Here is a 27,927-nt window from a genome sequence, read left to right as displayed (position 1 = left end):
TAATTTTCCTATTAGCTATACAAACCTAAAAACTAAAATTACCTGACTGACTAAATAGCATAAAAGAATAGTTCATCCAAAACTTAAAATGTAGGCAACTTTTTTCTTTTTCTTCTTGAGTAAAACTGTAAAGAAGATTTCTGGTAAAGAAGATGTCTGGTTTCTAGCCTATTTCTTTTTGGTGAACTAGTTGAACCAGTTTACCACATCGGACTGAACCATCAGTTTGTGACTTTTAAACAAACAGCAAAAGTTATACAATCAAAACTTACAATCACACCAATTAGAAATGAGCCAAAACACCTTATATGTTCATTTGATGCTGGTTTTTGCAGGCTCATTCAGTGCTCCAGTTACTCCAACAGTACACTGCACTGATGAAACAGTTCTGACTGGTGATAAGTGCATGATTTAACAAAGCACTTGAATAAATGGGAGAATTTAAAGTTTTTATAGTTTTTCTTTGTTTATTTAAAATGTGAACTGAAGAAGACCAGTTCACTTATTCACTTAATATGCTAGACTTGCAAAACAGACGTGATTCACATTGTTACTAGGTGCTTTAATAATATGATTTCATATACCCTTTGTTTTGCCATTGTATGTTTTTATCTACCAACTAGTGAATGGAACCAATTCATAGAAAAAAATGGTCCTAAAGAGCCAGTACATGGAAAATAATCAGATTTATGTGGATTTATGTGGATTACAGGTAATAATGTTATAAATAATGTTCATTTTCTTGCACAGGCCAATCATTTCATTTTATAAGACCTCGATATATCATCAGAATCCATGGGTATTAATTTTGATATGCTCTTTTTTTTATTCTCAAAATTTATTCTCATTATTTTTATAAAATCTTCTTTACTGTTCAACTAAAAAAAAAAAAAATTAAATAAAATTTAAAAGTCACCTACATCTTGGATGGCCTGAGGGTCAGTAAACTGACAGCAAATTAACATTTTTGGGTGAACTATCCCCTTTGCAGACTCCAAACAGTGTCAGTCCATTATGGGGATAAAATAAAATTAATCAATGAGACAAAATGCACCAGTGCGCAACATGTGATGCCTCTCGCATAAAGCTGTGTAATGATACAGTAACAGAGACTTTGGAAGCCTGTCTTAAAGGAGTAAATGTTTACGGACAAAAATCTTATGGCAATCAGCATGCTTTGAATTTGGTTTGAAATGATTGGAAATGGACCTCAATCCATATTTCTATCCCTTCTTTTGATAACATATAGCATAGAACATGTGTATGTCAGAGGTTAGGTCAACAGGGTGAGAGAGAAGCTTGTACTTCCTATCGTGGTTTTCCTCCCAAAGGTAGGTCATGCCGTTCTCTGTGTCAGGAGAGCTGCAGTGATCCATGGACACATGAAGCCAAGGGTCTTTGATGAACTTTTCCGATTTTACATCGACCTGTCCAACAACTTTCAACACAATGTGACGCTGATAATTTTTAAGTGCCACACTCTCCACTTTGCCAAAGAACACTAGAAAACACACACAAAAAAAGACAAGATCAGTAAGTCTACTTCCAAAAAAAACTGTATTTAGCATTTTAGGTTGCACCACAATAAATGTACAAGAACATCACCTGTTTTATTGCACATATCAGGGATCGGGTCTGTTAGAGGTTTAAGCCTGTATTCTGCAAGAGAGCTGTTAGGCTTTGGTGTTGGTTTGAGATGTTCAGCACAGCAGCTCCACAGGGATGTGTTGAAGTAGTAATGCCCACAGCAACGGTGGTTTAGTTTGGTGTCATAAATTATAGAATTGGTTGAAGAGGAACAACAAGTTTGATTGTTATAATATTCCAGCAGATGGTTTCCACAGCACTCCCCACTTAAACGTGTAAGTTTGTAGAGATGACCTGAGCAGCATTTTAACAACTGGTTGTGGTGGTCATAGACTTCTGAACCACAACAGAAATTGCCATTCATCTTGTTGTGGCTAAATAGAAATAAGTTGGAGAGAAAATTCATTCAACAACCAACACAGAAATTGCCCAAGGAAGTTTTTTCAGGTTGTTAGTGGTTTTAAAATTTCTTGAGGGTTTATGCGGTGACCCTAATGACTGAGATACTCCTGCTCTAAAGCTGTGCCATGTGAATAAGTCTTCTATGAGAAATTTAGTGCCAGTAAGCATGTTCCTATGATGTCTTTGCACGTATCAGTTAGACTTGAATTTCCAGTTACAGACAAAGCCTCATTTGCCAAGACAGCATGGGTAGAGACTAGTGTTGTCAAAAGACCCAGTACCTCGGTACCAAGTCTGTACTAAAAAAAAAATTATGTCACGGTACCAGGTTTCTTTAAGTACCGGTGGTACCGAGTATCCGGTCAACCCGGTTCTTGACACATACAGCGCTATGATTTACGCGAAGCAGAAAACGCGGACGGAATTTCAAAATCCAGTCATGAAAATGAAACCTACATTTTAATATGGACTGTCACGGAATTTGTCAAAGTTAGCATAAATTAATCAAATCAAATATCCATATGGACCAGTATCTGTAAATGATAAGCCGCAAAAGTTAGTTTAAATATGAACCCTGCATGCTCTGCGTGGCTCTGTGTAAATGAATGAATGGCAGAGACATGCGCTTTTGTATACTACATAGACTGAAGTGCGTGATGCTTGCAGTAATGAGAACATAATACATAAACAACATCACCAGAACTGTTCTGAGTCACTTCACAAGCATTTTACCGTTTCATTTGAGTAAAACCAGTGTCAAAATAAAAGTTTATTTTTACATAAACGCATTGTGCTAGAAATATTACTTTTATTTAGTAGAATGTATGTGATACTGCTTATACTGTTAAAAAAAAATTATAAAACTTTTTTTTTTTAAAATAAATCACACAATATTTCTTCCATGTTTAAATTTTAATAGCAAATCAGTGATAAAAAGTTTTCTTTCTTTTTTTGCATATTTTTGTGTTTTGCTTTGGTACCGAAATTGGTACTGAGAACGGTGATTTTCACTGGTATTGGTACCGAATACTGAAATTTTGGTACCGTGACAACACTAGAGAGACATGCATCAAATCAGGCTACAGGCCAAACACTGACTATATGCTATTTTTTATGGTTTTGCCTATGGCTACTAGATTTTTGGAGATTATTTGAGAAACTTTTTACATTGCATATTAAGTTTTTAAACCTAATGAAATGATCTTTCATTTTGACAAATATGTTATAAGGCAGGTCACCCCCTTATAGTGGTTGTGTTATTAAGATCAATGGTCAAGGTCTGGCTGACATGGCCCACTTATCGCATGCTGGTAACTAGAGATGTAGTCAAGTCCAGCTTTGTCGAGTCCAAGTCAAGTCCAAGACCAGGACTAGTCAAGACCGAGTCAAGACCGAGTCCAAAGAGGTTCGAGTCCAAGTCAATTCCAAAGTTTCGAGTCCAAGTCAAGACCGAGTCCAAATGAGAGAAAAAAAATCCTAAGACCACATACCTAACTAATGATAATGTATGTGATGCGAGAGACAGCATATCTCCTATTCTAAGAAAATAATTTTACATTATTATTTGTAATGATCAAAAAGCATGTGCAAAGTAACATCTGTAGGACAAGGGTCTCCAAACTAGATCCTGGAGGGCCGATGCCCTGAAAAGTTTAGCTCCAACTGGTCCTAGCTCCTTAACACATCTGGAAGTTTCTAGTGTGTCTAGTTAGAGCTTGATTAGCTGGTTCAAGTGAGTTTATTTATGGTTGGAGCTAAACTCTAAAGGACACTGGCCCTCTAGAACCAAGTTTGGAGCTGTAGATAGGGCTGTGCAATTAATCGAAAAAATGGTTCAATTATGATTTTGGCCTCCAACGATTATAAAAATCCAATAATCGAGATAAAACGATTATTGTGCCCCATTCCCCCCACTTTTGCAGTGCTGCGCTTTCGTTCCTCCATAAAAGCCCTGTGCAAATCAGTAAAATCATGTAACGTGACATTTGCTAAATGGGACATTTGAATTACCGAAGTACATTTATACATGTTTTTAAAAGCGTGAAAGAGAACTTGCGCTGCTCCTCAGAAAGATAGAAGTGCTCAGAGACAGAACAGAACAGACATTTAAAGTAATCTTTTAGCGCCTATTGGTCAAGTACATGCAAAAAATGTGTCAAAATGCTGTGCTTGGCGATTATTCATGTATACATTTGTCGGTCATGTAATAAATGAATGTAAAGAGTTTAGAAAAAAAATACACGTGTAACAGTAATTTGGATCTGTGCGGCTCTTAAAGTGACAGTGGGTTATATTTTATTTTACATTTGATTATTCATTTTTGCAGTAGGCTGTACAATGCTACATGAACCTTTTCATATAAATGGCAATAAATACAAAACTAAAGCCAAACTTTAACTGAACTAAGACATTCATAATAAATGGTATAGTGAAAAAAATGAAATAATCATACTGCTTGAGATTTGTATAAAAAACATTAAAGCACAGTTGGTTTAATTTCTATCTTTTTATGCTATTGTATTTGTTCCTTTGCTTTTTATTACTGACAGTTTAATTATTTTCAAAAATTTTGAGGACTTTTTGTTTGTTTGAAATTACGCTGGTCTCTACAATGTACAGATGTCATAGCAAGTCAAGTCAAGTCTGCTTTATTGTCAATTCTTCCACATGTACAGTACATAAATGCAGAGAAATGAAATTGCGTTACTCTCAGAGCCTTGGTGCATACAGATAACACTAACAGTAGAACATAAAACACAGATAATAAAATATAAAGTATAACTATACAAATAGTTCATGTAAAAAGAAAGATAAGTAAAGCTGCACATGGTAGATAGAGTGCAAACCAGTGAAGTAAACAGTGCAGATATAATGATTGTAGCAACCTTATTTACAGGAAATACATATTTGATATGTATCACCATATGTCCCCCTCATGATCATGTTAAATAATCGCGATTACAATATTGACCAAAATAATCGTGATTATGATTTTTGCCATAATCGAGCAGCCCTTGCTGTAGGGTCAAATTATTTGTATCTACTTTATTTACATTTTATTTACTTTATAATGCTGCTGTTGCTGACATTATGTCTGTGGTCAAAAATTAAAATGACTGGTGCCTTGGCGCAGTGCACACACACTCAAAGCTCGGGATATGACAAATGCGCGCTGTTAAGGTTAGAAGGAATACGTTTGGCTCTACTGGGCATGCGCACATAAATACAGTGACATTTTTGTCATAATGTACTAGGGCTTGCATAGTAGTCGGCACTGTCAGAAACAATCTGGAGCGTGGAGCTGTTACTTTCTACGTCCTTATCTATCTTGCATGTAAAAATAAAATATGTAATGTAATAATTAGGGTTGTGCCTGAAGCCGAATACCTTATGGTTTTGCCTATGATAAACCATAAACCATAAAACCTTATGGTTTTGCCTATGGCTACTAGATTTTTGGAGATTATTTGAGAAACTTTTTACACTGCATATTAAGTTTTTAAACCTAATGAAATGATCTTTCATTTTGACAAATATGTTATAAGGCAGGTCACCCCCTTATAGTGGTTGTGTTATTAAGATCAATGGTCAAGGTCTGGCTGACATGGCCCACTTATCGCATGCTGGTAACTAGAGATGTAGTCAAGTCCAGCTTTGTCGAGTCCAAGTCAAGTCCAAGACCAGGACTAGTCAAGACCGAGTCAAGACCAAGTCCAAAGAGGTTCAAGTGCAAGTCAAGTCCAAAGTTTCGAGTCCAAGTCAAGACCGAGTCCAAATGAGAGAGAAAAAATCCTAAGACCACATACCTAACTAATGATAATGTATGTGATGCGAGAGACAGCATATCTCCTATTCTAAGAAAATAATTTTACATTATTATTTGTAATGATCAAAAAGCATGTGCAAAGTAACATCTGTAGGACAAGGGTCTCCAAACTAGATCCTGGAGGGCCGATGCCCTGAAAAGTTTAGCTCCAACTGGTCCTAGCTCCTTAACACATCTGGAAGTTTCTAGTGTGTCTAGTTAGAGCTTGATTAGCTGGTTCAAGTGAGTTTATTTATGGTTGGAGCTAAACTCTAAAGGACACTGGCCCTCTAGAACCAAGTTTGGAGCTGTAGATAGGGCTGTGCAATTAATCGAAAAAATGGTTAAATTTTGATTTTGGCCTCCAACGATTATGAAAATCCAATAATCGAGATAAAACGATTATTGTGCCCCATTCCCCCCACTTTTGCAGTGCTGCGCTTTCGTTCCTCCATAAAAGCCCTGTGCAAATCAGTAAAATCATGTAACGTGACATTTGCAAAATGGGACATTTGAATTACCGAAGTACATTTATACATGTTTTTAAAAGCGTGAAAGAGAACTTGCGCTGCTCCTCAGAAAGATAGAAGTGCTCAGAGACAGAACAGAACAGACATTTAAAGTAATCTTTTAGCGCCTATTGGTCAAGTACATGCAAAAAATGTGTCAAAATGCTGTGCTTGGCGATTATTCATGTATACATTCGTCGGTCATGTAATAAATGAATGTAAAGAGTTAAGAATAAAAATACATGTGTAACAGTAATTTGGATCTGTGCGGCTCTTAAAGTGACAGTGGGTTATATTTTATTTTACATTTGATTATTCATTTTTGCAGTAGGCTGTACAATGCTACATGAACCTTTTCATATAAATGGCAATAAATACAAAACTAAAGCCAAACTTTAACTGAACTAAGACATTCATAATAAATGGTATAGTGAAAAAAATGAAATAATCATACTGCTTGAGATTTGTATAAAAAACATTAAAGCACAGTTGGTTTAATTTCTATCTTTTTATGCTATTGTATTTGTTCCTTTGCTTTTTTATTACTGACAGTTTAATTATTTTCAAAAATTTTGAGGACTTTTTGTTTGTTTGAAATTACGCTGGTCTCTACAATGTACAGATGTCATAGCAAGTCAAGTCAAGTCTGCTTTATTGTCAATTCTTCCACATGTACAGTACATAAATGCAGAGAAATGAAATTGCGTTACTCTCAGAGCCTTGGTGCATACAGTTAACACTAACAGTAGAACATAAAACACAGATAATAAAATATAAAGTATAACTATACAAATAGTTCATGTAAAAAGAAAGATAAGTAAAGCTGCACATGGTAGATAGAGTGCAAACCAGTGAAGTAAACAGTGCAGATATAATGATTGTAGCAACCTTATTTACAGGAAATACATATTTGATATGTATCACCATATGTCCCCCTCATGATCATGTTAAATAATCGCGATTACAATATTGACCAAAATAATCGTGATTATGATTTTTGCCATAATCGAGCAGCCCTTGCTGTAGGGTCAAATTATTTGTATCTACTTTATTTACATTTTATTTACTTTATAATGCTGCTGTTGCTGACATTATGTCTGTGGTCAAAAATTAAAATGACTGGTGCCTTGGCGCAGTGCACACACACTCAAAGCTCGGGATATGACAAATGCGAGCTGTTAAGGTTAGAAGGAATACGTTTGGCTCTACTGGGCATGCGCACATAAATACAGTGAAATTTTTGTCATAATGTACTAGGGCTTGCATAGTAGTCGGCACTGTCAGAAACAATCTGGAGCGTGGAGCTGTTACTTTCTACGTCCTTATCTATCTTGCATGTAAAAATAAAATATGTAATGTAATAATTAGGGTTGTGCCTGAAGCCGAATACCTTATTCGGAATGGCACGGATAATGTGCGCATTGAATTGAAATCGATTCAGTCGTGTTCAAATGATCACTAAACGTTTGTCATGACATCTCTCTGCTTGCATGATAAATATTATTTGAGAAGTTAATAATTATTTTAGTTTAACATTACATACTTGTTCAGTGATAACTATGGAAAAAAAAGATAAATAGTCATAACAGTCTTATGAAGCAACTGTACGACGTATCCGAATGCAGATATGAAAAATGTTGTGACAGAAATACTGGCTGTTACATTAAAATTTAAATATTTAATGTCATAATTATAAGGTTTTTAAAATTTACATATGTAATTGTTGCATAAGGCTATACATAAGCGTTTATTGATAAAAAAAAAACTATTGAAGGTGTTTTCATTTACAATAGCATGAACCACGAGTAGTCGATAAACTAGTAGAAATCAGCAGTCTTGCAACCCCCTATACTGTATAACATTAGTATTTCATCATTGTAAATGGTAAGTTTAAGCAAGGACATAACTTTGGGTCTACCAATGTGGGGGGTGGGGGGTGGGGGTTAAACTCACGGCATATTTATTAATATATATATATTTTTTTATAATTTTCTTGTGTAAAAGGTAACATGCTAATTTGGCATTCCTGTATTAAAAATACATTGTGATTCTTTTACTGATTTAGGCTACTTAACGTAAATGCAGCTGTTCACTTGACAATTTATGCTATAATGACACAGTAGTTAAGTGTTTAAGCACTAGCCAGCAGTGGCAGCTTCCACTTAATTTATTTTTTGTGTATGTTCAATATCTTATGAAAAAAAAAAAAAAAACTTAAAGATTAATCAATTGCATCACTGTATTGGCACCTACATGCAGCAAATGTATTATGCACAATTCAACTCTCAATACATTACACAACACTGTATAAAAATAATAATAATCTCAAATTGAGCCGGACGTGGTAAATTCCTAATAATGTACTTTTTTTTTTTTTTAGGTATTTTAATAAGATAGATAACGTTACCTAAAATACGTTGCGCCAACTAGAGGTCTTCTCGGGTCCTAAAAACTGTACCCGACCCGAATCGACCCGAATCACTACTTACCCGAACCCGACATGCATACATTATTTATTTTTAAAGAAAAACCCGACCCGAGACAGACCCGATAAAATTAGACCCGAGTCCGACCCGACCTGACGGCATTTCCTTTAGAACCCGACTGGACCCGAACGTAAACGGCATTTACATGTGCACAGCCTGCAACCATGCGTTTCTCAAAAATGCACTTAACATAGACGCGGCAGTAGGAGTAGCCTACGCGCTGAAGTGCTGAAATGTCAATCACACATGTAACCCATTACGTCCTTTAAAAGTTGGCATAATGTTATTTACCGGACCATACGATGATTAACATTAGAACCACCACAGGATAAAATTTACCGATGGCTGTTTCTCAAATATAACTTTTCAGATTACAGAATAACAGATTTTCAATAAAATATACAAAGTCTCCCAGTCATTGATTTTGACTAAACACCGATGACGACCCTGGATGTTTCTGTTCTACATATTCGTTTTCCCTCACCTTTTTCGCAATGTCTGTTATCGCCTCCATGCTTTTCTGACAGTGTCGCGTATTTTTCAAATTGATTGACAGGCCTGGCTTAACGACAATTCAAATACCGGTACTTGCATTTAGTCAAACATCCATCCACATGATGGCGCACTAGTTCTTGGCAAAGGGAGGGGGGTTGGTTAATGTGGAACTGAGTAAATAAATGCGTTGCGAGGCAACCGTGCTTATAGCCCGTTGCACGTAGAAGCGCTGATTTGCTCTCACACTTAGAAAAAATGAGAGAACGGTGTCATAGTTGTTTTAAATAATGCAATTTTGTTAAATGCCCAACATAGTTTAAAAGAATTCGGGTCTTCTCGGGTCCATTTGGAAAAGGCATATTTATTTTAAATTACCCGAGACCACTAATACCGAATCCGACCCGTGTCCGAGGTACTCGTTGGAGTTTTGGACCCGAACCCGCTCGGGTCTCGGGTCGGACCTCGGGTTTTCGGATCCAAGTGGACCCGTGAAGACCTCTAGCGCCAACAGCTAAACTAACGCGATCGATATAAAGGTGTTTGAACAACGAAACACATACACTTGCACATATTTGACAATCGGAATATCCTGCTATAACTAACAAATTTGTGAAATTTTGAATAAAAAAGAAAATAAAAGCAGATCATCAGTCATTCAGCGCTATTGTGGCTGCGGTGTGCCAAGCAATGAATGATGCGTCTCCATGGGAACCATAAAGCAATACTACGATCAATAACGGTTGCCTTGAAAAAAATTTAAACTTACGTGTGAAAATGTTAAGGCTTACATTTAAATGTGTCTTTGTTTTGTTTTGCGTGTATGGTCAATAAATAAAGGAATTAAAAAGATGGGCACAAAACCTGTTTGTCGCGCCACACTTGTCATGTCTCTATCCCCCCCCCCCCCCCCCCCTCCCCAGTTTGAGAAACGCTGAGCTAACTTAACAGCTAACTTAGCAATAGGGGTACCTCCGTTTGGTCACGATTTTTTTTTTTTTTTGCCTGGTGTCGACCAACAATGAAAAATCGTTGTCTGGCTGCCTTTCAGAGTTCTTTTCATCTTTCCGTCAGCTTTCTCCAACCATTCATCCCAGCAACTGCACAAAATAGTGATCAAACTTGGTAGAGAAAGAAGGTTGGGTAATACCAAGTAGTCGGAGCGGGGGTACTTTACAGATTATTTAAAACATGATACTATCTTTCTTGCTGGCAAACTAAATTAATAAAAAAAACCAAACAAAAGTATTCGTTCTGAATATTTCATATTTATTTTAATCTGAATGATGGGATGATATTGGGGAGGGGGGAGGGGTTATATTAGCTGGATCTGATTTTTGAGGGGGTCATGACGCCCGTAAACCCGTGCAAATTACGCGCATGAGTTTAAGGCTATCTAGGTGTAGACATATATAAAACACAATCTAACAGGTAGAAAATTAAATGATAAACATCTAAACTTTTCAGAACAGCAAGTGTGCCGCTGGTCAAGCACATCCTTTCCCGTAACAAAGTTGAAAGCTAAGCCAAGATGGAGAAACAGCTGATCATAGCTGTACAATGATAGCCATTGTAACACAGGCTACAGATTGCTTTGGAAAAAAGGAGAAAGCGGCGCGCCTAGCGTTTTCCACATGTTTTCAGTCGCGACATCATGCAAATGTGGTTTTGTTTTTAAGGAGAATTATTTTATTTATTTATTTTTTTGCTGAACATTTGGCGAGTCCAATGGCCAAGTCCGAGACGACAGAAAAATTTCTCGAGACCGGGCTCGAGTACTACACCCTACTGGTAACTAACTTAAGCATTGAAAGTCATTTAAAAATACCTCTACATTGAGAGGAAATTAATTTTGTACTGTAGATAGTCCATAAAGATGCTAACTACACAACCAGCTGAACACTACTCATTACAAAATTAATCAAAACAAATTATTTAAAACATGAGCAAAAAATACTAAGGGCCAGATTTACTAAACATGACAAATAAGACAAGTGTACCAGTAAACTATCACAAACCTTAACAAATTGTGTTGTAATTAATTTCATTTTAGTTTTTCGCTGCGTGTCTTTAGTAATTCAGACGAATGTTCTCTAAATTTGTAAAAAAAAAAAAACTAAAAACCTTTTCTCTATTGTGCAGATATTTTGGCCACCTGAGCAAAAATGAAAAAAAAAAAAAAAAAAAAAAAAACATGAATGTAAATTCTTATATCGTTATCGTTTTGTTATCATTCTGTGCCCATCATCCACTATTTCCACCACTTAATCAAGCCACTCTTCTTTACATGTGAAATAAAATGTTGTATGTTATAATTACGTTTGCATTGGCTCTAATGCTGAGCTGTTTCTACAGCAACATTTGGCACAGGTCGGTCTCCTATAAAACCTGTAAACCACATTCATCGGCTCTAACTCTATAGCGACACCAACTCTGCAGTGGTTTGCACTGAGCATTGCAATTATTTTGCTTTTACTAGAATTTGACTTTCCCATTTAATTTGTATGTGTGTCGTGTGCATGGCAATATTATTGCTTCTGTGTGGTCATGATGTAAGAAGTGCATGGCCACACATGTTTGCAAGTTGGAGGGAACACCGATCAGGACAACAGTCTTTCTTGCCCAAAGAGGGTTTGTGCTGATGAATGTTAGTAAATCTGGCATTAAGTTTGCTTTTAAATCATATAAAATCTTAGTAATCTGTGGGCCTACCTGTGTCCATTACAGCAAATATGTGTGCAAGGATTGAAGGTTTGTCCTCCACAGCAGTGCTCACCAAGACGGGGACGGGCAGGCATTTGGCAAAACGTGTTTGGTGGAGCATATACAGAGGTGGAAAGTAACGAATTACATTTACTCGCGTTACTGTAATTGAGTAGCTTTTTTGTGTACTAATACTTTTTAAAGTAATTTTTTAAATCTGTAATTTTACTTTTACTTAAGTATATTTTGATTGAAGTATTGTACTTCGCTACATTTTAAAACACATTAATTACTGAGTAAAAAAAATAAAAATAAAAAAATAAATCGCTCCCTGGAAACTACGGCAGTAAATAATGAGCAGGAGGGAAAACTGGCGCTAAAATCACAAGAAAGATGCAGACGGACAAAACAGGCGTTAGTGGTGCAGACACCGCTGAAAACGAAACCCCGTCATATTCTGAAGTTGAACTCGAAGGAAATGAAGTGAACCCCTGGTCATATGTATGCTCTATTATGCAGTGTAAGCTGTACTTGCCTAGGAAGACCAAACTAGCAGTTTATAAAATCTCGACAAGACATCAACCCTTCGCAAGAATGTAGAGGTAAGCTAAATAATTGCATCGTCAAAATCACACAAAGAATGCCATCTTTTCTTCCAAAAATCATCATGAATATATACATACATATATATATAACAGTTCAGTAAACAAGTTAATTAAGAGACTTGCGTTTTAGACACCATATTGCCTTTTTTAGCTCTATTTCTACAACAGAAAATAATTCCAAACACAGCCACCAAAGCACAGTTTTGCGTCTCTGAGCAACGTGACAGTGTTTCGTTCCTGAATGAATCAACCATATACTGTATAAGGAATCAATCGTTTAAATGATTCGGTTCAATCTCAATGACTCACTTATTAACAGTGACTTGCTGACACATACTGGCCATTTTAATTTCACATTTAAAGTATCTTTTGATTTTTTTTAAATAATTAATTTCTTATCATTTCAAATGAGTATTCAACATTTTATGTCTTGTATATCAAAACATTATTCATGCATTTGTAACTGCAGGTTAAATGCATTCTTGTCCTGCACTAAACAGTGTAATACATCTAAATGCCACTTCCGATGAATCTTATGCATTTCCTCTGCATTAAAAGATGAGTTTGTTGATACTGATTTGCCTGGTAACAGCCCAAATGTCTTATTATTCTAAATAACTGATTCCTTTAATTAAAAACAACTAGTTTGAGATTAATAGACCTATCCCAGGGGTGTCAAACTCAGTTCCTGGAGGGCCGTAGCCCTGCAGAGTTTAGTTCTAACCCTGCTCCAGCACACATATCATGTAGTTTTCAAATAAACCTAAATGATTACATTAGCTGGACCAGGTGTGTTTAATTAGGGTTAAATCTAATCTGTGCAGGACTGTGGCCCTCCAGGAACTGAGTTTGACACTCTTGGCCTGTCCCATTTTTGACTCCCTCCCACTGTTAAAATGTAACTAAGTAATTTTTACTCTGAGTAAATTTTAAATGAGCTACTTTTTACTTTTACTTGAGTAGATTTTTAGACTGGTACTTTTACTTGTACTTAAGTAAAATTTCATTAATGTAATGGTACTTTTACTTGAGTAGAATATTTTTGTACTCTTTCCACCTCTGAGCATATATAACACCTCCAACACTGCTCAGGCACATTGAGATGAAGAATTCCATTACAGCACAACACATTGTCATCTGACAAACGGTAAACATCTTTGCCACAGCACTGAAAGACACAGATAAACATAAGACGTTAATATATGTTAATATAATGTAATTTTTCCAAATACTTTATAAGCAAATTTTACTGAAAACCAGTGTTCAGAGAAATCTCCAATGTATTTGAATTTCTGTCCCTGCAGAACTAATCTTTAAGTCAAAAGTCAATACCTTAGTAAGTGCTGAAGCCTTCTCATAGAGATTCCCTGAGCAACATATTTTTTTATTGGGATTGTAGGGTTTTGTTCCACACTTCGATTCTAGAAAAGAATGAGTAAAGAGTGTGTGATTATTACGAAAATATAAGTACAATCACCATGATTTCCATCAATGACAAAAGCGATTTATATAAATTTGACACATCAGGTTAGGCACGTATTAACGAGCCTGTCCTCCAACAAAAAACGACCATATAGGTCGTTTGTGCAAGCATTTATTACGACCTATATTTACGTTTTAAAGTTAAGCGCCCTCTAGCGGGCGTAAAAATAATGACAGTATCGTGTTGCGTCTGTCGTCATGAATTGACTTATAACGTCATTACCAATCAAAACGCACGTTTATTTAAATGCAATGTGTGGGCGTTTTACACCGATCTCACAATATTTCCTACATATTTTACTAGGTGGCTTATTCGTTCGAATGACCACACCTAACCCCACCCCTAGACCTAACCCTCACAGAAATCATGCTAAATTATGATTTATTGAGCATATACATTTTCGTGCACGTCCGTTCCCTGGGATCGAACCCATGATAGCATGATTACATATCAAGGTAAACGCAACAATCTACTAACTGCGCTACACGAAACGCAAACCAGAGGGCAAATAAAAGAGTACAAAACATTAATATGAAAACGACCTTTTGCCGATAGGGGCGCAATTGTAGTATACGCTCTGATGGGTCGTATTTCAGGGATTTGGACAAACGACCTATACAAGCGTATTGGTTGGAGGACAGGTTAGAGCTAACAGAACAGACTATCAATGGATACTGAAACGAAACAGATCATTATACAATCAAATGAGAGATTTGTAAAACTATTAATACACAATGAGGATGCCAAGTGCTTTACCTAAGTTTCTGGAGAGTGTGCTTGAGATTTTCAGTCACACATTTACATTACATTTACATTTATTCATTTAGCTGACGCTTTTATCCAAAGCGACTTACAATTGCTATATATGTCAGAGGTCGCACGCCTCTGGAGCAACTAGGGGTTAAGTGTCTTGCTCAGGGACACACTGGCGGTTCACAGTGGATTCGAACCCGGGTCTCCCACACCACAGGCATGCGTCTTATCCACTGCGCTAACACCACACATAAAAACAAACAGAAAAATTATTATAAAATAGACCTGTAAAAAAATATAGTTTTTTACAAACTGAAGGACAAATCTTAATTATTTTCTGCAGTAGTCAACATGCTACGGATACTGTTGACACAATTTATGTGTGACTCACCTGGTGGGAAGAGAGCCTTGCTGGGATTCTCTTCTTTTATCAGTGTCTGTGTGAATAAGATCCAGATTATAACCTACTAAAACAAATGACAGATCTATTACTGTTAGTCTAATAATCACACCTGTTACTGTTGGACAGCAAGTTTCATTTTTTGGCTTTACTTCTAGTGCAAGGTTAATACAGCAGCAGTGGGTTGTCACGTCATACGTTTCCTTGCCACAGCAAAAAATATTTTCCTTCCTTTGAAATATGTTGTTGCCACCACAACACAAATGAGTCGTTGTCAGGTACATGACTGTAAATCAGTGTAAGAGAAACTCATTCTAAAATAAGTCTTCCTTGATCTAATGGTATGAAGATAAACCAACCTCAAATAAAAAAATTAAGCATGGAAGAATTTGTCAAATCTGAACAATATATCCATCAAGGTGTTCAAGGTGCATGAAGTACATCAGATACCTTTGCCACAGCATTTTGCATGAGTGCTGCTTCGAGTCAGAATCCTGCCATCACAGCAAATCTCGTTAAGGGGATTGTAAGCTACAGAATCACAGCAGTCAGCCACCAGCTGGCTTAACCCGTTAGTTACATTACCTGCACCACATTGAAATAAAAACAAAAAGTGTTAAAAATCTGTTCGTTTATGGTGTAATCTCATTGTGAATCACATCTTCTACTCTCAGTGACTCAGCAACCACAAGCTAACAGCTGCAAGTGCCTCTCCTACCATTACAGCAGGAACTTTCTGAGATCTTGTAAGACACATTTCCACAACAGTGCAGATGATGGCTGCCTTCCATCTTTCCACTGAAACCTGCATTGCTGCTGACATTAAAAAGGCGTATCACTTCCATTTTACTCTTACCAAATAATTCTGGTAAATAACATTTAACTGATCTATGTTCAAATGTATATGTAATAAAAAAATAAATAACATAAAAAATATCTTATGAAACGGTGCTCAGAGGCTCAGTGTCAGGTCACTCACTGGCTCCTTCTGCCATGATGGCAAATTCCTGAAGAACAAAGAGATGATCCATCATGAAAAGTGGTATCTATTATCATATGGATAAGACAGCTCTAAATGCTAAACATTAAAATCAACATTAATATGACTTAATCCAAGTTCCTGGTCTTATTGTAAACAAATTTATCAGTGCAAAATATTTGTAATCTTGAATCAAAATGCAATAACTTGTTCTGCCTCTAAAATTACTTTTCTTCTTTGCTGATGTTATCATGATAACATAAAAAAAGTGGATGTGAAAGGGCACATGATTTATAGTATCTCATGATTTTTTAAATCACTCTCCTCCCACCTGACCCATTCTTGGTTTGCAGCACCCACTTATGTCAATTCCCAGGACACAAAAACAAAGGTCTCCCTATAATTTTAGTAAGGAATACAGGTTGCATTTCATTCATCGTTAACTTCAAAAGGTTCAGGATGAAAATTTTGGAAGAAAATGTTTTGAACAAAATGTCACACTATTATTTTCATCTATACAGTGGAATTCAGTGGTGTCCAAAACAACACTGGACTCCACTGACTTAATTTAATGGACAAAATATATGATATAGTTTTTTTCTAGAGAGGTGCATCATACAACTTTGTATTGACTTGACTGTGAGTAAAGCTAATCAATGATAATTGTTTGGTGAACTATTCCTTTAACCTTAAACCTTGGTAAAGTAAATTCTCATGCAATGTTCATTTGTATTTGCATTCACTCTCCTTATGACCTGTTGATTCAAAAATGTATGCCATGTATTTTCTTCTTTTAAGTGTTTGTTGGTACACAACACTTCATTGAATGGCATTGATGTAAAACTCCTTAATGTTTCTGGAGAGTGTGAAATGACCTTGCCACATGTTGTGAATACAATTTTCCACTCCAGTTTCTCCTCGTGTACTTTTTCGCAGGGTAAAAGCAGTTTTGTTATTTTAATATTACTATTTTGTATTTGTGAGAAGGTATTAATGAAGGTTGTTCCTACAAAAAGTCTTATTAAAAAGTGAATATTACATTCATTTCGGTCAGTTAACGGTGTAACGTTAATGATTTATTACTTATTATAAGAAAAAACATTTAAATATTATTTCCTTAATTGGCAGTCAACAGACTACAACAAGCAAAACAATGCGGGAACGAGAGAGACAAATAGTACTTTAAATTTTTTGTAAGTTTGCAGCGATACAGGGACTGACAAACAGTCGAAGATTTGGGAAACGCAGTCAAGAACTGTCTGAAAAAGAAAACAAAGACTAACTCAGTCGAGCATCACAATCATCAAAACAAACAAACAAACAAACAAACAAAATACTATCCAAAATAAAACAACGGAATTCATAACAAAATTCCCAAATTCCGTTAATCGTACAGAACTCCCAAATCACGCCAAGGGCTACTCTACCACTGTGATCAAGTTACTGTCCCTCGGTGCCAGGTCAAAATGGTATCCAGTCTAGGTGGGTGTGTAACAATGCTTTGCTCTAACAGTTCCTTGATTTGTGGGTCTGAATTTGTTAAGCATCAAGATACGCCATTTGCCGTCTTCGGGCTTCGCGGTACACGGGCAAGTACCCTATGGCAAGTACCTCACGCAACTTACCGAGAAATACTGTGCGCAGGGTACTGCTCGTGATCACACAAGCGCGACCCCGCTGAAAGCAAACTCAAGCGCGAGCCAGCTGAAGCTGAAATCGAAACGCGTCCGCCTCCACAAGCAAGCAAGCAACAACAAAACAAAACAAAAATTCCCGGTGATAGATTGTCTTGCTAATTTATAATTACTCTCCACTTTAGTGCACATTATTAATTAGACTCACTTAATAATCAATTTGATATACATTCGTATAAATTATTATAATATATTAATATAAAACTAGTATTAATTGCATGACAACATGTCTAAAGTATATATATATATATATATATATATATATATATATATATATATACATATATACATACACACACACACTTTTGGTCTGTACTGTGTATATATATATATATATATATATATATATATATATATATATATATATATATATATATATATGTCATTAAAGTGTTTCGTTACTTACCTTGTGCAGAGGATGTAGCAAAAACGTACAAGATTGTCACTACACCTGCAATAAAAAATATGTTAAAATAAAAAATAAATAAATAAATTAACACATTTTAAAATCCCATAAAAAATACTAGGTAACTTATTAAAACTTAAAAATGTGTTTTCATACATGCAGTTAATGAGTAGATCTCCATTGTGTATCCCTGTTCAATAAAGTTTGAATATCCCAAGACAGTGGGATGAGAGTTTATGTAGGTTACTCCATAATAACTTTTTTGCTCCTCCTAGCTCTGCAAGCTTTAGTAAGAAAGGGCCATAATTTATGGGGGAATCCAACGCTCTCTGTTGACTTTCTATTGCGGGAAGCTGACTCCTTGTTATTTCTGACTTCTAATGAAAAACAGAGCAATGCAATAGGTGTACAGTAAACAAGCAAAAAAACACAGAACTACATTTTTATAAGCTGTTGACCCCCCCCAAAAAAAGTGTTTAGGACACAAGAAATATATACTTATACTAATACTAATAGACTACACAGTAAAACAATTAAAGTGTCGATTTTAACAATACTAAAAGATCATATATGGTCCCAATCTGTCTAGTATTAAAAGTACACCGTTCGTAATGTTGAATAGCACCTAATAGTGTAGAAAAATTACACTCCAAGTGTAAAGTGTTACACTTGCTATTGTTGTTTAAATTTTACACTATGGGGTATTTAACACCCCTGGTGTTGTTGTGTTATTAGTAAAGTACTATTTTCAGTAAAAGAAAAAAAATAAATTAAAAAAAATTCTATTGTATGGTGTTAATGTACAGTACACTGTAAAAAAGAATTCCGTTAAAAAACGGATAATGTACTGGCAGAAAATTATCAGGACATTTTCTGTTAAATTTATGGACACTTCCTTCAACATTAAAATGGAAATTTCAGTAGATTAACATTTTCTTGCATACCATAAACGGAAAATTCTTTATGCAGAGATTAAAAAAAAATATATAGCAACTAAATCCAGCACAATATGTACAAATTGAAAAAACAGACAGAAAAAAGAAATCATGAAAAAGAAATCAAGCACAAAATGTGAATTTGGTCATCAGTTATTCTCCCTCATAACGTTCCAAATCCATACGATTTCCATTCATCTTTACAACACAAATGAAGAACATTTTTAATGAAATCTCTGTGCTTTCTGTCCCTCAATTGACAGCCTATGCAACTACCATTTCAATGTCCAATACAGTACAGCTGTCAGATTTCATTAAAAAGGATCTTCACCAGTGTTCCAAAAATGAACTAAAGTCTAACAGTATTGGAATTAATTTCTCATATAATATTATGGGTGAACTAACCCTAGTTAGATTACTAACCTCTTATTCATGCTAAATTATCTGCATCTACAATTGACATAAAAAAAAAAAAAAAAAAAAAAATTATTGTACAGCATTTGAAAATAAAGAACAAAGATTTATGCACTCATGCCTGACATTTCAATATTAAACTAAGAAAACAGAATCCAAATTAAGATCTTGGCTCCAAGTGTTTGTGTGCATTTAGTATCTCTTGCCGTGTGTCCGTTTGAGGAAACTACTTTTTTTTCTTTTGCTGCATGTTTAGTCCAAGTCCTAAATTGAGATTTGAAAAAAACTCAAATTTACACAGGTTCGGAACAACATGAGGGTGAGTGATTAATGACAGAATTTTCGTTTTTGACTGAACTAACCCTTTGATTATTTTCCACTAAAAGGCAACATAAAATGCTTTATACACAGTTTCATTAGATATGTTCTTTACATTTGTATGAATTCCAGTGTAGGTGCCATTCTCCCCTACATGTTTTATGTTTAAAATAAAACAAAGGGAATGTGTAGCTCAGCCTCAATGGGGGAGGAAATGGTAACTTGTATGACAGCAATCTAAAATCAACAATAACAATAAACAAATAAATTATAAACACATTGTAAATTCAGAAAGCCACTTCAAACATTGATTAAATCTTTCCAACACAAACAACTTCACTAAACAAAGTTAACTGAATAAACAAATCAATGACTATTTTTTTTGTCAGTGTTGAACATACCTAATGGTAAATAAATATGGAAACATATGGGTAGCAATTTGAAATATTCAAAATGGCAATGCAATACGTAAAATGGTAATGTAGTTCTGTGTTTTAATTTACATTTTACCATACACGTGTCCAAAATTGTGTTATTTTCTACACTAGTTTTAATATGCAAATTAAAAACATTTAAACACTTTATAAGTGCAAAATTAAAATGAAAATGTATTACCCAAATTGATTAGATATGTTTAACATATCCAAGCAAAAACTGTAGCAAAATTATTATTAATTGCCATTTTTCCTAAATGCATTTAGACTTGAGGGTAGAACACATTTTAATCATAATACCGCATAATAATTGTAGCAAAAATGCTGTGAGAATTTCAGAATGCATTCTGAGTCAAATGTGCAGCAAAATTGTGATTTAAATCTTTTATTTTTCTTAAATGCATTGACTCTTACATATACGATGTTTCAATAGCATTTTCATTTAATACCCCAAGATGAATTTAGTTTAAGTCAGTGTGGAGAGCATTTGGTTGACTGCATATTGACTTATTGTGTGTCCTGTTGCCAAGCCCCACCTTGATGTAGCCTGATGATTGACAGGTCAGGGGAGTGTTGCATTTTCAAATGCATTTCAAATCCACATTGACTTTTTATTCATTGCGAGGTATTAAGTGAAAATGCAATTGAAACATCTTGCATGTAAGTGTCAATCCACTTCTTCAATGCACTAAGAATAATCGATATTTAAAACACCATTTTGCGGCATTTTTGGCTCAGAATGCATTCTAAAATTATCACTGTATTTTGCTACAATTATCACACTGTATTATGATGAAAATACAATCAAGTGTCCCCCCCAAGTCAAAATTTATTTAGGAAAAACTGCATTTAAATGATAATTTTACTACAGTTTTTGCTTGGACATATTAACCATATCTAATCAATTGGTGTAATATATTTTCATTTTAATTTTGCAACTTATAAAGCACTAAAATATGTTTTTATTTAGCATATTAAAACTAGTGTAGGATATGGCAAATGTAAACTATATAATAGATTTTTCATTTCGCACTAAATATTAATGTTACGGTAACCAGGGACAGGAGGCTGGAATAACAGGAGAACACGGTTTATTGTGACACAAGCAGAGGAGCAGGTAGTGAACAGTGAAGTAATGGTGCTGGAGGTTGTGGAGATGAATGGGTCCGTAGGTGAAGAACACAAGACGCTGCTCCTCACGGCCTGCTCCTGAGGGCCGAGGTCCCCGATGACGTGGTGGACGTCCTCTTCCTCATGGAGCCGGTCTTTCAGGGTGATTGGAGTGGAAGGTGTCTAGTAGGTTCGGATCCAGGATGTCATTGCGTTGGACCCATGAGCATTCCTCTGGACCGTATACTTCCCAGTCCACTAGATACTCAAGTTGTCCACCACGCCGCCGGGAGTCCAGGATGTTGTGAACATTGTAGGCAGCTCCATAATCAAGGAGGAGCGGTAGGGGGGCTTCGGCTACGCCAGGCTCTGTGGAGGGAGAAACAGAAGGATGGTAAGGTTTGAGGAGTGAGACATGGAAAGTAGGGTGGATCCGATACTCAGGTGGCAGGTGGAGTTCAAAGGTGACCAGTTTGATCTGCTCGGTGATGGTGAACAGGTCAATGAATCTGGGACTCAACTTGCGGCATGGTAGGTGCAGGCGGATGTCACGGGTTGACAGCCAGACCTTCTGTCCGGGTTGGTATGCCGGAGCCATTGAGCGGCGAAGGTCGGCTGTCATCCTGCGCCTACGTAGGGCCCGTTGCAGTTGGTGGTGGGCCGCGTCCCAGACCCTCTCGCTCTCTCGGAACCAGTAGTCGACCGATGGAACATCTGAGGGTTCTCCTGACCATGGGAAGAGTGGTGGCTGGTAGCCGAGCACACACTGAAATGGAGTGAGTCCGGTGGAAGGCTGACGTAGGGAGTTCTGTGCGTACTCGGCCCACCCTAGGAACTGGTTTCAAGAGTCCTGGTGGCCATGGCAGAAGGTACGCAGGAAGTGGCCGGTCTTCTGTATCTTCCTCTCCGTCTGCCTGTTGGACTGGGGATGGTAACCAGAGGACAGGCTGACGGCCACACCTAGGAGTGAGTGGAAGGCCCTCCTAACCGGGGAGGTGAACTGGGGGCCTCTGTCGGAGACGATGTCTTCGGGAATGCCTAAGTATCGGAAGATGTGGTTGAAACATCAATACAGCCCTTTCCATTGCCATGGGCAGACCTTTCAGGGGAAGAAGACGACATGATTTAGAGAACCAGTCAATAATGAAGTCCACCCCTAGGTGTGATGAATAGATAGCGTGGTCTCTTTGAGATGGCGAAGTCTTTACATCCGTGCATGTACCTTCTGATGTCCAATGCCAAATTGGGCCACCAGAAGCATTCCCCAACTTCAACGATGAAGGGTAGATTTGGATCAGGATGGACCAGGAGTGTAGCGGTAGTGAAAGCCTCCTTAGGAGTGTTGAAGGCCTCCGTGGCAGCTGGGGTCCAGGACAGAGACTTGGGCTTATAACGGAGAAGACTGTTAAGTGGGTTGGTGATGGAGCTGTAATCTTGGATGAATTGGCGGTAGAAGTTAGCAAAGCTGAGGAATCGCTGGAGTTCTTTGATGGTGGTAGGAGTGGGCCAGTTCTTGATAGCGTCCACCTTCCCCTCGTCCATCCGGATGCCACTGCTGTCGATGTAGTATCCAAGGAACTGCACTGAGGGCTGATGGAAGGAGCATTTCTCGGCTTTGAGGTACAGCTAGAATGTACCTCATGGATGAAGTCCTGGAATATGGAGGGGGCATTGACTAGCCCATACAGCATCACAAGGTATTCATAGTGGCCAGTAGGTGTGATAAAAGCTGTCTTGCACTCGTCCCCCTTACGTATCCGGATGAGGTTGTATGCGCTGCTGAGGTCCAACTTGGCGAAGACAGTGGCACCACGGAGATGTTCCAGGGCAGCAGAATATAACAGTGATATTGTTCAGGGCACGATAATCAATGCAGGGCTGCAAGCCTCCGTCCTTTTTCTCCACGAAGAAGAAGCTTGAAGCAGCAGGGGAGGTAGATGGACGGATGTAACCATGCGCCAGCGCTCCTTGATATAGTCCTCCATGGCCTTCTCTTCCGTTATGGAAAGGGGATAGATCCTTCCTTTGGGCAAGCAGATCGATGGCACAGCAGATCAATGGCACAGTCCCATGGCCGGTGTGGAGGCAGCTTGGAGGCCCATTTGGGGCAGAACATGTCACTGAAGGGGGCTTAACAGGGTGGAATGTTGATGGATTGCCTTTCTACAGTGCTCTCGATGGAGGTTGTGCAGACGGGTAGAGGTTCTGGGTGAAGGTTGGCTGGAACAGGGAATCCAGCGAGACAGCCCTGGAAACAAGATTTGCCCCACTTCAGGACTTCGCCGGTCTTCCACGAGATCACTGGGTTGTGCTGCTCCAACCACGGGTGCCCTAGAATAACATCAGTGAAGGATTCCTCCAGAACCAGCAGATGGATCTTCTCCTTATGAGGTAGCCCAGTTTGGAGGGTGATTGGACCGACTCTGCGACAAATACATCATGACTCAATGGTTTGCCGGTTATTGAATGGACCTGGTAGGCTGACGCCATTGCCGTGGTAGTGAGGTTGAGCTGGCGGCAGAGGGCGCCGGAGATGAAGTTGCCGGCTGACCCAGAATCGAGGAGGGCGGAAACTGGAAGAGAGATGTCAGCAGCAGTAAGTGTCACTATAGTGGTGAGTGGTTTCATTTGATACTTCGAAGGGAGAATGGCACTCACCATGGGATGAGGAGGACGGACAGGGCATATGGAGATACACAGTAAAGGCTCTTTCTGGGCATTCGATTCTGATAATCAAGATTATGGGCAGCCGTCTTTGCCGTTCCGCACCGGTGAGTCGGTATGAGTCGACAAGCAAGGGTTTGCTGGCTGGTTCTGGGGAGCTGACGGTCTCTGGACAGCAGAGGGGCGTGTTCGAATACGACTGGCCCTGGTACTCTTCGAGGCATGACTGCATACGAGTGGCGAAGCGGATGGATAGTTTGATGAAGTGTTTGAGCCCGATGGTGTCCTTGTATACAGTGAGATGCAACCACACTCAAGGTTCCAATACCTGACGGTAGGTGGTCAGCAAGGCTTGCTCATTCCATCCGCTAGTGGCCGCAAGAGTCCGGAACTTAAGAGCATATTCATTGACAGACATCTTTCCTTGTTTTAAATTATAAAGCTTCTCACCAATGGAAGAATCCCATACAGGTCTGCCAAAAACTTCTCGGAAGTGGTCGATGAAGCTAGAATAAAACTGGATGACAGGGTTATTTTGTGTCCAAATTGAATCGGCCCACTGAAGCGCTTTACCTTGGAGTTGAGCTATCAGGAAGGCCACTTTCGATCCCTCGGTGGGGTATAAGTTGCATCTCCAGGACCAGCGAGCATTGGAGCAGGAATCTGCTGCAATCCTCAGCCGAACCAGAGAAGGGCGCCGGCTTGGCCATGGGACTGGCGTGCACGGCAGGTGAGGAAGTGGTGGTGTTGTCACCGGAAGTGTTCGCAGGTGATGGGGATGCCGGAAGAGTAGTGAGGGTGCGATGCAAAGTGTCAACAAGGTCTTGGAAGGGGTCTGTGAGGCTCATGCTTGTGCTGATCGGTCTTGGTCCGGTCTTCTGTTACGGTAATCAGGGACAGGAGGCTGGAATAACAGGAGAACACGGTTTATTGTGGCACAAGCAGAGGAGCAGGTAGTGAACGGTGAAGTAATGGTGCTGGAGGTTGTGGAGATGAATGGGTCCGTAGGTGAAAAACACAAGACGCTGGAGGTAGTGGACACGCACACGACAGAGACTTGGAGACACTGGAGATTGCTGTAGAGAGATAAGCAGAGAGATAGGTTAGTCCTTAGAGTAAGCAGGCAGGTATGACCTTGTTGCAAACGAGACCGGACAGTGACAGGGTGCGCGTGTGTGATTCTTATGGGAGAGGATGATTGATGGTGAATGAGGAGCAGGTGGGAGTGATTAGTATTCAGGTGAGGGAGTGTGCTGTGATAGGTTGGTGTTGGAGCCTGGCATGTCTGTTACAGTTAAACATTTGTATGGGAAAATGTACATTAAAAACACATTGCCGTTTTACATATTGCATTGCCATTTTGCATATTACATTTCTAATTGAATTTTGCTACCCGTATGCTTTCATAAATAAAACCGAATACAAACCCATGATAAGAATGCAGGGGGTGCTTGGGATGCAAAGTACAGCAGCAATTATGACCTGCCATTCAAAAAGAAAACAAAAAGAAACAGAAACACCATCAACGTCATGAACTACTGTCCCTTTAAAACATGACTCACATCGACGGACATCTGATACAGACCCAACTCTTTACATCAGTCAAGACTTATTGACTTATTTAAGACTCTCACTAGCCAAAAATTCTCATTTTGATAATTTTGCGTGCTTTTGTCTGTAAGTGAGAGAGAACTCGATGCTCTCCTGGCGCGCTCTCTGAAGCGGCATTCTCTGCGTGTGCAGATGTGTAGAGGTTAATTAGTCAGTCACATTCATTAAGTGTTGCACAGATACATAAAATAGCTAATAAAACACAAAATCATCAAATTTACCTAGACATGAACAAATATTCAGTTCAATTCAAGTTTATTTGTATAGCGCTTTTTACAATACAAATCATTACAAAGCAACTTTTCAGATAATTATGTTTCTACAATATTTAGTAGTAGCTTATAAGTGGTGGCTGTAAGTTTGTGCGCATATGACAGGATTTTTCAGAAAGATTAATACAAGACCTAGTCAGCCAGACGATGAACATTATTAACAGCAATTATTATATGATACAGTCACACTTGTAGCAATATTTGTTAGTCCTGTTTGTTGATTCAGAGTTAGGCAAGGCAAGGCAACGCAAGTTTATTTATATAGCACATTTCATACACAATGGTAATTCAAAGTGCTTTACATAAAAGAAAGTAAAATAATAATGAAAAAAAAAATTAAGAATAAAACAAGCAATTTTTTAATTTTTAAAATTATTTTAAAAATTACTTATATAAAATGAATTTAAAACAGTTAAAAAATAATTTTACATAAAAACAGTGAAAATATAGTGCAATCAGTTCGGACATTGCACAGTGCTCATTCAATAAATGCACAGCTAAACAGATGAGTTTTAAGTCTAGATTTAAATGTGACTAGTGTTTTAGCACATCTGATCTCTTCTGGAAGCTGATTCCAACTGCAGGCGGCATAGTAACTAAATGCGGACTCCCCTTGTTTTGTGTGAACACTTGGTATTTCTGACTCGATCCTAATGATCTGAGTGGTCTGTTAGGCTTATATTCAGTGAGCAGATCTGCAATATATTTCGGTCCTAGGTCATTTAGTGACTTATATACGAGTAAAAGTACTTTAAAATCAATCCTAAATGTAACTGGAAGCCAGTGTAAGTGTAATGAACCTGGTTTGTAGTCTTCTGTTTGATCGCCACCAGAGTTTGACTGTGCTTTGTATTGACTCTTGCACCACACAGAGTGTCACAGATCACACTGGACTACAGTTCCCACAATGCATCTCACTGATTACATGCACATCTGAGGCCAATACACATGCTCTACAAAAGGCTCTCTCTCTTGCTCATCTGGGCCGAGTGTTGCTAGCATTTAGCGCTTGAGAGCGTTAGCTACTTTGCAGAGCCATTTACCTTTCTGAGTTTCATTCTGTTTCTTAGCTTTAGTTCTATCTTTCTAAATCCTGACTTAGTTCTTAGTTCCTAGTCTTAGTTCTACTATTCTAGTTATCTCTTGTCTAAGCTTTAGTTTAATCATTCTAGTTTCATCCCGTGCCTCGACCTTCTGCCTGTCTTAGTTTTACCTCTCTAGTTTTGTCGCTATAAGAGATTTTCTGCCCCTTGATTGATCATCGCCAATGGATGACCCCATTGGATGACCCAATTGGATATTGTTCGCAGATTGCAGATCCATGCCTGCCTATGCCTCACTCTTCGTCTTGTATCCTCTGCTCCTGTTTTCCAGTGTCTGATCTTAGCCTGTCTTACCATGTTGTCTAATAAAGCGTTGAATATGGATCCGCACGTTTCCTGTTCTTTTGGCTCCGTAACCAGTGTTGGGGAGTAACTAGTTACATGTAACGGCGTTATGTAATTTAATTACAAAATTATTGTAACTGTAATTAGTTACAGTTACAAAGAAAAAATGAGTAATTAAATTACAGTTACTTATGAAATTTTTTACGATTACAAAGGGGATTACATTTGAATATTTACACACATCCACATACAGATTTAACTGATTTCTTTCCCAAATTGCACTGACTATTCTGAGACATACCGCCCTAATAATTTCCGGGATGCAGAAATACAGTCTGGTTCGTAGAATCCAGTCATAAAAACTAAATGCCTAACGCTGACGGATTATGCAACATTTTGGATGACTAAATCAAAAGTAGGTCAGTACACTTGAATCAAAACATGACATCGACTAGTGTCTGTGAATATAAAGCCCCA

General features: G+C 37.8%; 2 protein-coding genes across 3 annotated transcripts in view; both read right to left on the bottom strand.

Annotated features, from left to right (window-relative positions):
* The window catches only part of LOC132156010 (galaxin-like), a 213,322-nt gene extending 194,788 nt beyond the window's left edge, over positions 1-18,534 (bottom strand). Inside the window, exons 1-9 of one of the 2 annotated variants that reach the window (XM_059564811.1) lie at positions 18,461-18,534; positions 18,305-18,349; positions 16,205-16,232; positions 15,944-16,038; positions 15,676-15,810; positions 15,338-15,511; positions 15,217-15,262; positions 14,829-14,848; positions 13,922-14,010 (exon numbers count right to left, since the gene is read on the bottom strand). In XM_059564811.1, the coding sequence (XP_059420794.1) occupies positions 13,922-14,010; positions 14,829-14,848; positions 15,217-15,262; positions 15,338-15,511; positions 15,676-15,810; positions 15,944-16,038; positions 16,205-16,232; positions 18,305-18,349; positions 18,461-18,485 (657 nt within the window). In that variant the 5' untranslated portion in view covers positions 18,486-18,534. Of the gene's footprint in view, positions 1-13,921; positions 14,011-14,828; positions 14,849-15,216; positions 15,263-15,337; positions 15,512-15,675; positions 15,811-15,943; positions 16,039-16,204; positions 16,234-17,546; positions 17,903-18,304; positions 18,350-18,460 lie in introns of those variants that run through there. The other variant, XM_059564812.1, reaches the window with a different exon arrangement.
* Positions 1,163-12,102, bottom strand: LOC132155640 (usherin-like). Its single transcript, XM_059564371.1, has 3 exons — positions 11,994-12,102; positions 1,606-1,961; positions 1,163-1,501 (listed from the first exon to the last, which is right to left on the bottom strand). The coding sequence occupies exons 1-3, from the start codon at positions 12,077-12,079 to the stop codon at positions 1,224-1,226; spliced, it is 720 nt and encodes a 239-aa protein (XP_059420354.1). The 5' UTR covers positions 12,080-12,102; the 3' UTR covers positions 1,163-1,223.
* Positions 18,535-27,927: the final 9,393 nt, after the last annotated feature.

The sequence above is a fragment of the Carassius carassius genome, chromosome 13, assembly GCF_963082965.1.
Source record: "Carassius carassius chromosome 13, fCarCar2.1, whole genome shotgun sequence".
Lineage (NCBI taxonomy): Eukaryota > Metazoa > Chordata > Actinopteri > Cypriniformes > Cyprinidae > Carassius > Carassius carassius.
This window is presented reverse-complemented; position numbering and strand designations above follow the sequence as displayed.

What these genes read in the sequence shown, in the direction of transcription:
- LOC132155640 (XM_059564371.1), bottom strand. Translation starts at nt 12,079, where the DNA reads ATGCCTGCCCGTCCCCGTCTTGGTGAGCACTGCTGTGGAGGACAAACC. An exon ending in ATTTGCTGTAATGGACACAG is followed by an intron (nt 1,962 to 11,993) that starts GTAGGCCCACAG and finishes ATTTCTATTTAG; the next exon opens with CCACAACAAGATGAATGGCA. An exon ending in TGATATGTGCAATAAAACAG is followed by an intron (nt 1,502 to 1,605) that starts GTGATGTTCTTG and finishes TGTGTTTTCTAG; the next exon opens with TGTTCTTTGGCAAAGTGGAG.